The 12,061-nt window shown below is 24.3% G+C and overlaps 2 protein-coding genes across 3 annotated transcripts in view; one reads left to right on the top strand and one right to left on the bottom strand.

Moving 5' to 3' along the window:
• Nucleotides 1–321: 321 nt before the first annotated feature.
• Nucleotides 322–12,061, bottom strand: part of LOC117180661 (DNA mismatch repair protein Mlh3-like) — an 89,046-nt gene continuing 77,306 nt past the window's right edge. Inside the window, exon 12 of the mRNA XM_033373151.1 lies at nt 322–1,021. Within this exon, the coding sequence (XP_033229042.1) occupies nt 974–1,021 (48 nt within the window). The 3' untranslated portion in view covers nt 322–973. The remainder of the gene's footprint in view (nt 1,022–12,061) is intronic.
• LOC117180770 (poly(U)-specific endoribonuclease homolog) overlaps nt 4,449–12,061 on the top strand; it is a 44,919-nt gene continuing 37,306 nt past the window's right edge. The window contains exon 1 of one of the 2 annotated variants that reach the window (XM_033373269.1): nt 4,449–4,622. In XM_033373269.1, coding sequence (XP_033229160.1) covers nt 4,571–4,622 — 52 coding nt within the window. In that variant the 5' untranslated portion in view covers nt 4,449–4,570. The remainder of the gene's footprint in view (nt 4,623–12,061) is intronic. The other variant, XM_033373270.1, reaches the window with a different exon arrangement.

Here is a 12,061-nt window from a genome sequence, read left to right on the forward strand (position 1 = left end):
GGATAAAAATTAACCGTCTTCAGATAATTGTAGTTGTCAAATGTTTGCTACGTATTTGTCACGGGTTTTTATCAGGGTTTATAAATGAACCGTTTCCAATTGAAATACATAATATTGCGCAATATACTCAACTGAGTACTCACACACTGCGGTCCTTCCGAGGCGAGGCCCAGGGTTTTATGTATTCTTAAACAATAACAAATTACAATTTAATTAGATGAAAAATTTTTTATCCATAAACCGTAAATACATAAATAAATCTGTTACCTACTAAACACACTCATACGTGCTGCGACTGCAGGCAAAGTATAAATCACTTTTCTAAATAGACCAAAATTATTTAAATAATGAAAACATGAATTTTACTACGATTCGCAGTAAAATCCCGGTTTCATGGTCCAGACGCCACCCTGATAAATAAAAGATTACAGGAGGAGAAGGAGGAAGAGGACAAACCAACAAAAATGTTTTTAAAGAAAAAAATTGTTTTCAGTCAATAAAATTAAGCATCAATTTTCTATTGAAAACAATACGTAATCCCTTTTTTACATTTTTGATGAAAAACATGATACAACATGTTACCAAAATCTATGATACAAACGTGAGTGGAAATAGTTAAATGTAATTGGTCTTTACGTAGGTATGAGTCATCATAATATGAGCATTCCAAGAAGAGTTCAATTATTGCACATAGTGGTCTCACAATCTTCGCTTCAGTGCACATGAAACTCATATCAATCTGATTTACACTTTATTTACAATTAAACTTTGAATAATCTGCGACTCCACTTCAGGAAGTCGAACAAATCGATCAGATAATATACATAAAAGAAGAAACATTTATAAAACTAATTGAATTTGATAAGAAAACTTCAATTATGAAAATCTTCCGAAAATATTTTACTCCCGAAAGCTACCAGAAATCTTTTATTTTTGAAATTACAATGTTACCTTTCAGTCTCTTTAATATATATCATTTATTCTTGATACTATTCTTTAAGGAGGCAAAGTTCAGCTTTCCCTGAAACAAAAAAATTAATTTCTTTAGCATTGATTTAGAATTTAATTAGTACATCTGAAATATGTGCAATATATTGATTTAAAAATTTAAATAAGAGAAATGTGTTTATTTTTTGAAAATAAAATTTTCGGTTTTATTTTGAAAGAATATTTTTATATTTTGATGATATTGAAATATATCAAAAGAGAAACTGGAAAATTTTAAGAAGCTTTTTTTAATTTTGCAGGATTTGAAATAATTTGAGGAAAATTTTGAGTTATTTAAAAAAATATTTAGATGTTTTAGAAGTTTTAAATGATACGAAAATAATTTCAATCTTGAGAAGATTTCAATAAATCAAAACCAAAATGTAGATTTTTGAAGGTAATGGAAAAAAAGAAGTTTTTGAAGAATTTTGCATTTTTTAAGGCAACTTTTAAAATTTTTAAAAGATATTTAGAGGTTTTGAAAAAATTTCAAAAGGAATTTACAAGTTTAAAATGGTTTAAACAAAATTTGAAACAAAATGTAAGTTTTTGAAAATTTAAAAACATATTTTCTAAATTTTATAAGGATTTAGAAAGGTATTAATTCCTGGACAAATTTGAAATTATTTTTTATTTACATTTACATTTACATTCTTGAAGATTTGAAAACAACTTTTTTTATTAAAAAAATGTTTAATGCTTTTAGAAAAGATTCGAATGATTTCAAAAGATATTGGAATATTTAGAAGTTTTGAAAATATTTGAAAAATTTTGAAATAAAATGTAGATTTCTAAAGATTTCAAAAAAGTTTTCGCAATTTTTTAAGAATTTTGAAATCTATCAGAAAAATAAAAACCTTTTCTTAAGATTCTTATACAAATTTCTGATGATTTTTTAATAATTAAATTTTTAAGATTTTAAAACATTTCGAAAAAATCTGAAAGATTTTCACGCATTTCTTTTAATTTTGAATAAATTTTTCTGATAATTAGGAGTAATTTGATAATTAAATTTTTTTGTTAAAAATTCGTCTTTTTTGGTACAAAATTGATCTTCTTCAACTATTTAAATTCATTTTTACTGACAATTTATATTTGAGAGTTAAAAAATTATTCTATTTGATAAAAAATTTTTTTAAAAACACAACTGGTTGAAAATTATTCTTTTTTGGTTGAAGATTTAACTATTTTGTTGAAAATCTGTCTTTTGGATGATTTCAACTGTTTTTTATGTAAAATTTAAATCTTTTAAATCCAAATAGATAAAATTTGATCATAAAAGTTAACTTTCAACCAAGAAAGATGAATTTTCAACCAACCTCGTTGAATCTTTAAACAAGTAGTTGATTTTTCAACCAAAAAAATTAGTTTTGAACCAAACAGTTGCGTTTACAATTAAATAGTTTAACAGCAAAAGAGAGATACATTTTTTTAATCAAAAGAAGCATTTTCAATTCAGAGGTATCCATTTTTTATTTTAAAAGGCGAATGTTGAACAAGGCAATTGGATTTTTGACCAAAAAAGATGTATTTTTACGAAAATAGTTTAGTTTTTATCAAATTAATTAAATTTGTAAACCAAATAGTAGAAAAATGTAATAGTAAACTTTTCTATAAAAAAGAATTAACTTTCAATCATAAAAGATGAATTTTTAATAAAAAAATGTGACTTTTCTACCAAAAGATATGAATTCGGAATCCAAAACATAGTAGTAAACATTTTAAATAAAAAAATTACTTTCAATGCAAAGTTTGACTTATTAGGATAATAGTTCAATTTTCAGAAAAATAAATCAATTTTCAACCAAATAGTAGAAATTCATCCAAGAGAGATCATTTATGGACTAGAAATATAATAATAATAGACTTTTTAATTAAAAAGAATTAATTTTCAACCATAAAAGATGAAATTTCAATCAAAAGAGATGAATTTTTAACCATAAAATATTAATTTTCTACCGAAAAATATAGCTTTTCTACCAACAGATGAATTCAATGAAAATGGCACATTTTTATAAACAGAGATACGAATATTCAAATTAAATAGATTAATGCTTATTCCAAAAAATACGACTTTTTGATAAAATAGTTCCATTTGTAACAAAATATTCAAATTGTCCACCAAATACTAGAATTCTTAATCAAAAGAGATAAATTATGAATTCATAACATAATAGTAAACATTTTAAATAAAAAGAGTTAACGTTAAACCAAAAAAATTACTTTTCAGGATAATAGTTGAATATTCAAAATACTAAATAAGTTTTCAACCAAAGAGTAGAATTTTTAACCAAACGATATGAATTGTAGACTTTTTAATTGAAAAGAATTAACTTTGATTCTCAAAAGATTAATTTTCATTCATAAAAGATGAATTTGCAAGCTAAAAAAGATGAATCTTTAATTCAAAAGGACGAATTTTTGATCCAAAAAGACAAATATTCAACAAAGTAGTTGACTTTTTTATTTAAAAGGATAAATTTTGAATAAAATAGTTGAATTTTTAAAGAAATATTGACATTTTCCATCAAATAATAGAATTTTTAACCAAAACAAATTAATTCTGAAACAAAAAATGATAGTAAATATTTAAAATTAAAATAATTAACTTTCCAGCAAGATGCATGACGTTTTAATAAACTAATGGCATTTTTAACCAAGAAAGATAAATTTTCAACACAAGATGAATTTTCGATTCAGAAATGATCAATTTTCTATCCAAAAGGACGGATTTCCCACCCAAAAAGACAATTTTTTCAACCAAAACAGATGAATTCAGAACCCAAAACATCATAGTAAGCATTTCAAATAAAAATAACTCACAAAAAAATATATGACTATAAAAGATTAATTTTCCACCAGAAAAGATTAATTTTTAAACAAAAGGGAGGAAATTTTCTATCCAAGAATACGAATGTTCAATAAATTAGTTGAATTTTCGACTAGAAGATACGACTTTTTTTATCAAACATTTATATAATAATTACAGTGTAAAAGGAATGTTTATTTTTGAACAAAACATTAATTCAAATTTTTTATTCTAAAAATCCTAAAAATAAAATGATCAGCGATATGTTAACAGGGTTGAGTGTTAAAAAATTCCACTCTTAATTTCCGGTTTTCCAGGTCAGTGGCCACCCTGATTACTTTTAAATCGAAAAATTGCTCTTTGCAGTTGAAATCACGGTAAAATCCCAGAGTCTACTCTATGAAATGTTGTTATTTCTAACAAAGATTCGGAAATCCAAGCGAACTTTTCTAGATAAAAATCTTCGTAAAATTGTAGAATTATCTTTGTTCTGAAATTCTGGATCGGAAACGATTTTCCTAGGTTGACCAAATAGGTCTATTGTTCAACGTGGAGAACAGTTTAAATAGTTCCAGCAAGAGTCTCCCACTCAGAGGTCTTCAGAGGAAACCAGTTGATATGCAATGAAAAGAGAAAGCCTACTATTGACTCACTCTGTTCAGTGGATTCAGTACAGCGACTTGAATAGTTGATCTTCAGTGGTTCTTTGGCCGTGACTTGTATAGCATTCAGGATTCTTATTTTGTGATATTGAAAGGACATCCGGAACAGAAAATGGAGCTTAGGGTGGCCCTAGTCAGTCTCCTTGTTGTTCTTCTCGTTTCCGGTGAGTTTTACGCGGTTTTACGTAATTGCGGGTATTATTTTGTTATGCAATCTTAGATCCTTTGAGCAATTTTTTACGCTTCAACAAAATCATCAGCAGTTTTTATTTTTTTTTTAACAAATGTTCTCCCAGAATTTTCTTTGTATACAGTTGTTAGTGGATTGAGAAACATTTATTATTGTATTTCAGATATTTATTTCTGTCGAATTAGGTTTTAGGATCGAATCGAGTTTTCGGTCCGAAATTGAAAATGTAAAGTAACAAATATCTCGAATCAACACAATTTTTATTTATGAGCATTGTCATTTGCGCATATAGTTTTTCGATTCAAGGGGAAAAAACATTTTTAATTCAAAATAAAAATTCGAATATCTATTTGTTAATTTTTTGAAAACCTTATTTCGAGCTTGAATTAGGTTTTAGGCAAGTATTATCAGTTTCAATGGTTGTGTTTTTCTCCCAAGATTCCTAAGATTTTTTAGACAATTCAAAAAGACTTTTGAAGATTTAAGATATTTCGAAAAATAATCTAGAAAATTTTTAAGTGCATATTTTATTTGACTGGATTTTACTAAATTAAAAAATCTTGATTCAGTTTAAAATATATATTTAGAACATTAAAAAATGTTAAATATTTAAACTGAATCGAATTGTTAATAAAATGTTGAATAATCTTTAAAAACTTGAAATTGCCAAAATAAATAAAAATAATTAAAATAATTGATAAATGTTTTTTAAACATAAATATTATTTATTCGTGAAAAATACAATAGTTAAATATGTTTGTAAAATACATTTTTTAGGTCTAAAATTCAAAAAAATTATGGTATGAATTTAAAATTACAATAATTCTATAAAGATTGTATCGAAAAATGTGTTTAAAAACATGTACGTCTCAAATTAAAAAATCTATTTTCTACGAACTAAACAACATTTTCCAAACAACCTTTCCAGAATTGAATTCAGCACTGATTTATGTCGACATTTTATTTTTTTAATAAAAATTCTATCGGGGAAAATGTTTTTTGTAATTTAAAAAAAAAAATATCAACCACATTTTCAAACCAAATTTTGCAACCAGAAATATATTTTTTCATTTATTGTGTTTTTAAATCAACAGTAATTTTATTTAAAATTGAAACATTAGAAAAATTCTTCAAAAAAGATGTTTGTTTATTGTATTTTTAGTAAAGAAAATTGTGTTAAATTGTTTAAATTCGGGAATTTCTCAATTCGGCAATATTATAAACTGCTCGGAAATTTTACAGCGTGCGGAATTTTATTATTCGAGATTTTCAGTCGTCCCATTTATTTTTTAAACAATTTTGTTATTTTTTGAATTGGGGAATTTTGAAATTCGGTAATATTATAAAGTTTGCGGAATTTTATTATTCTGAAATTTTCCAATTTGGAAATTGTTAATTTACAGTGTCGAGAGTTTTTTGGGGGATTTTTCAGTCGTCCTATTTTTAGAAACATTTTAAAATGTCTTGAAATATTTTAATTTTTTTTTCTCAAAAGTTAATCTTTCAAAACAAAAAATCATTAAAATTTTTTCCAGGAATCTTAGGAAAACTTAGTTATTATCTTGGAATCTTTCCAAATCCATTTCGTTTTAAAATTTTATTTTGAAATTTTCAAAGTCTAAAGTTTGTTTCTGATTTTTTTAAGTATTTTCAATATCAAAAAATGGCCTTACAATCTTTCAGATTCTTTTGACAATTTTAGAAATAGTTTAAAATCTTTTTAAATATTCTCTTAAAATAAATACCAATTAGATTCTTTTTTGATGATTATAGAAATCTTTTGAAATGTTTTAAAATCTTTCTAAAAATTCTTTTAAAATTAATTTTTAAACATGACAAATCAATTGAAATTTTTCGATGAATCATACCAAAATTTCATTATTATTATTTTGAAACATTTCAAAAGTCATAAAATTCTTTAAAATTTTATTTCAAAATCTTCAAAAAACCACATTTTATTAAAAATGTATAGAAATAATTTTTAATTAGAAATTATTTTTGACATTTTTGTTAACTTTTGAATATCTTACCAAATAAATTCATTTTCTTAATCCTGCAAATTTTATGAAAATGCTTTCAAATCTTCCATATTATTTTTCGTTATTTTTGTAAATCTTTTTAAATCTTTTGAAATTTTTTTAATATTATTCTCTTCAAAATGGGTTTTCCAAATAAAAAATCATTTGAACTTTTCTCAGGAATCTTACAAATTTTTTGGTTATTATTTTGAAACCCTTAAATTTTTAAGAAGCTTCTTAATGTTTTGTTTAAAAGCTTTAAAAATCTACACTTTGTTTTAAATTGGTTAAAGTCTTTTTAATTTTTAAATTGTTTAAGACATTTCCTGCAAAATAAAAAATGTTCTTTAAAATCTTCCAAATTCTACTTTGAAACTCTTTCTCAATTTCTTCTTTAAACTAATTTTTGAAAGTAAAAAAATCATTAAAAAATTTCCTAGCAACACAAAAGAAAATTAGTTCCTGGAATACACAATATTTTCTAAAATTTCCTGATCTTACAAAATTTAAAAATGTTGCTTTAAAATCTTCTACATTTTATTCAAAAATTGTAGGGACATTTTTTAAATATTTAAAAATCTTCTTCATTTTTCGCGTAAAGTTAATCTTTCACAATAAAAAAATCATTTCGAATTTTCCTAGAAATCTAATTACCAAAACAATAAAAACTATCTGAACTACTATTGCGGTAAAAGTAACTGATTTCTCTCTTCAAGAGAAAACTCATCATGATTTATCGGGTCAGGTAGAATTTTTTTGGAAAGTAACTATTATTAAGTACATAATTTTCATAAATTGAAAGCTTTAAAGAAAATTTAATTAGTTTCTTATAATTGGGTTTAAACCAATTATGCTTTTTATTTAAAATTATAAAGCCTCTAAACACTAAAATACTTTTCATTTAATTAATATTGGGAAATTCCCATTCAAATAAGTGAAATTTATTTTCGAAAAGATTGGAATAAATTAGTAATGTAGCCATTGAAAAATCTTTTCCGTATTCTCTATAAAAACAATTGAATACAATGCCATTCACAATTTCGTTTTCATTAAAAGCAGCGAGTGGAATAATTAGCAATATGGAATACGATTTCCTTGAAAACTTGTATTTACGTCTTGCCATTCACAGTCATACTTGCGATTATCAAGGTTCAAGACGTATTAAAACTTTAAGGATTTTTGTTTTAGTCATGACAAATAAAGAGAAATTAAAAGTTGAGTACAAAGTAAGTTTGAAGATTCCCTATTTTTAATTTTAGAAAAATTAATTCTTAATATTCGAAAATTATATTTATCGAAATTTAAAGCTTAAAGTTCAAATTTCAATAAAAAAATCTAATCCTTTAAATCTCGAACAATTTTTATTCGACTGGGATTTTCCTAGTCGTAGAAAATGTTCTCATCATAAAATCTGGCTAGAAATCCGTTTGATAAAATCTTTCATGAAACGGAAATTTTAAGTGCTTCTTAATAACATAGTATTTACGAGAATAGCTGTTGTGTAGATTAATTACGTAATTTAAATGGAACATATTACCATACTCGATCATCAAGATAATTTGCAAATAATCATTCTGAGGATTTAATAGTAGCAAAAGGTATTTTCGAAAAACTCTTTTTTTCTAAAAGTAAAATCATAGATCTTGTCATCTTGAATCCAAAACTAAAAAGAGTTTTAATGAGTGAAGTATGCCTTTGCTAAATCAAAATTAAATAAATCTATTTTTATGTTGTTATTAAAGTTAAAAAAAAAGTATTAAATTAAAAATATTTGTGTGAATTTTATTTATTTGACAGCCTGATAGATTATAATAGCTGATTTAAAATTTAATTTTTATTAATGGATTTCAAGCTATCCCTGAACATTGAGAAATGAAATTAAGCGGATTCATCACGTTTTTTTACTCACTCCTCAATTTAATTTCTATTTTTAATTTGTATCATTCATTGAAGAAGGTGCGCTACGTTTTCGATTATTATTTTTCTAATCTCACGCAGGGACTCCTGAAAAATCCCGAAAAATATAATTCCCGACACTGTGAAATTCCCGAATAGCAAAATTTCTGAATAATACATACAATCCCCTAATTCTATTTCGAAAAAGCTAACACAACATAAATTTCAAACAATACAAAAACACGATTGTTTCACAATTTTTTTTCAAAATTCCCGATGAATAAAATCCCCAAGAATTCATAATATTACTGATATAAAAAGTTCTTGAATAATAAAATCTCCGACAGAAAATTGCGGAATTATAATATATCTGCGAAGTAAAAAATTCCAGACTTTAAATAATTTTTTTTCTTCATAAATATTACTTATTTTTTTATGTTTGAAGTTTCTAAAATTATTCTTTGAATTTAAAATTTAAATAACTGAAACAAAAATTTTCGTCCAGAAATATGTTTTTTTCAATTATTGTTCATTTAAATTCAAACCATAATTTTAGACATTTTGAACATTGAAAGATTTTTTATAAAAATATTTGATTATTTTATTTTTAATAAATAATATCTATGAGAAAAAATTGTTTGAATTCGGAAATTTTTGGCAGTATAATATTATTAATCGGGAATTTTAAAAATTCGGTAATATTATAAGTTGTCGGGAATTTTCCGATTCGGAAATTTTATGTTTCAGAATTTTTCTGTCATCCCACAGAAAAGTACCAAATTATAAGATATCCAAACTAGCAAATTCTCAAATGATAAAATTCTCAAATGATAAAATTCTCGAATTTAAACAATGAAATTTTTTATAAATATGAATTATTTATTAAAAATTCAACAATAAAATAAATTGACGAAAAACATTATTTTCAATGATTAAAAGTTACAACAAATTATTGTTTGAATTTTAAATAATTTCTGTCATGAAGTTTATTATTCTGAAAATTTTTAATTCGGTAACATTATAAATTGTCGGAAATTTTCCAATTTGGTAATATTATAAAACTCTTGTATCTTATAATATCTATGATCTAAAATAATAGAAAAGAAAAGAAAAGGCAATACATTTTATAATTTATGAAAATTAAAATCGTACCTTAAAATTAAAATTGTTCAAACCTGTGAATTTTGTTTTTGAAGTGTATTTATTTTTCTAAAAAAACGCGAATAATTTACGCCTAAAAAATTGAAGGTAATACAATTTTTCAATATAAAAATATATAAAACATCTTTATCATTTTAAATGCTCTAAATTAAAAAATCAATCAATGAACTTTAAAATTTTCAAAATTATATAATTTTAAGGAGTTTTAATCTAGAAGCATGAAATATTGAAAAATTGAAAAAAATTTAACTGAACACTTCTTAAATTATAAATTCAATAATTTTCTTTTTAAATGGTTTAAACATCCTTGGAAAGCTTCAAAATTGTATTTCAAAATCTTGAGAAATCTAGAAGTTGTTTAACATTTTAAAAAAATTTTTAATTTTGGAAATTTTTTAGAACTTCTAAATATCTGTCAATATGAATTGAATTTTTTCTACAATTTTCAGAAAATCTTGCAAATTTTAGAAAATTTCTTTGCAATTTGGATGTATAAATAACAATTGAATATTTATTATTTGTAGCCAAAATTTCAGTAATTTAAGAGATATATAGAAGTTTTCAAAAGATTCAAACTTAATTTAAAACTTGAAATGATATCCTAATATAAAACAAAATGTAGATTTTCGCAGATTTTAAACCAAAAAATTAGATTCTTTTTAAGAATTGTGAAAGGCTTCAAAAGAATAAAAACATTTTCTTGAGATTCCTAGGAAAATTAAAAAACAACAAATAAAATTGTAACGTTCCAAGTTTTAAGGCTCTTCGAAGTTTTAACGATTCCAGGTCTTCTATGTCAAACAATTCAGTTAAAGATTCTTTACTTTTAAATGTTTGGTTTTAATTTACTTGTCTTAAATAAAAATTCAAAAATTGCTAAATATTCAATAATCAATCTTTTTTTTATTAAAAATTTCAAATTGAATAGGTTAAAAATTGAATATTTTAGACTGGAACAATATTTTTAATTTAATAAAATCCTTTAATGAAGAATATATTATTATGTAGTTATTTTCAAGTTGAAAATAGTTTATAAACTTTCAGTCACACGTTCACATTTGTTTAATGACTAAGACTTTCAAATTAAAAACGTTTAAGTTTTAACGTTAAAATCTGAACATTTTTCAATTTTGAACTGGTTTAAATCGTTTTTGTTCACTTTTTATTACTTAAGGTACAGATAAATTTAAAAATGTATTTATTTATTAAATAAAAATGTTTTTCATCCAAAATTTTCAACATCACAGGTTATTATTTTTTATTTGTTCAAGTCTTTAAGAAAGCATTTAAAAATTCTTTAAATTATAAATGTAAGCTTATAAATACAGATTTAAATGGAAAATATTTAAAGCACAGAAATTTCGAACTACGCTCTGTAAACTAAATAATAGCATAATTGAAAAGCATAAAAATTCCACTATATATTTAAAAACTGTTACAATCGAACGTGGACAGATTTTTCTTTTACAAATTAGTAAAATTCCCGGTAAAAAAAATTCACTGTCATTTCCCGGTTTTTCCCGGTCTCAAAAGATTCCCGGTCGTTTCCCGGTTTTCCCGGGTCAGTGGCCACCCTGAAGTTGTTAGAATATGTTCTATCTTTGAAATATATAAATTTTTCATTCAAACTACCAATTCCCAGAGAAAAATACGTACATATATAATATCAAATCGATTCATTTTGTCAATTTTATTTGAAATCTAATGATAACAGATAACAAAACTTAGAAATTCTCAAATTAGGGATTCTGGTCAGTGTCCCCAATCTTGGAACTTTTTAAACTGCGCTTGTGTCGTGCTGACAACCCGATTGGTCACTGTTAGCGTGCTGATTTAGAATTATAAAACTATTTAAATTCAATATTTATGATAAATAATGATTGGAAAATGCATCCAAAATAATTACTTAATCCTAAATTCGAATTTTGGAGTAACTGATGAAAAATAATGCAATTTCGATGCAAAAAACATTATTAATTTTGTCTTCAGAAAAGAAATATTTTTGTTTAAGGGAGCGTTCACTTATGATGTCACGCACCGTGGAAGAGGGGGGGGGGGGGGGTCTTTTAAAGCGTGACAAATCGTGACATATGGGGGGACGAGTCATTCTGCGCGTGATGTTACGGAAGCTTTTCTGGTTTTTAATTAACAACCTGAAAAGTATTAAGTCTATTTAATCGTATATCCTAGCTGTTTGATATGTTCTTTGAGAAGGATAAAGAAGTGCTAATAATTAGGTTCATATTTTTGATTATGCTCATGTAACGTTTGATTTCCATATTTGAGAAGATTCCGAAAAATATTTTATAATTATTTTTAAAAATGTGAAAGGAGGGGG

Source organism: Belonocnema kinseyi, chromosome 9 (assembly GCF_010883055.1).
Source record: "Belonocnema kinseyi isolate 2016_QV_RU_SX_M_011 chromosome 9, B_treatae_v1, whole genome shotgun sequence".
NCBI classification, from domain to species: domain Eukaryota; kingdom Metazoa; phylum Arthropoda; class Insecta; order Hymenoptera; family Cynipidae; genus Belonocnema; species Belonocnema kinseyi.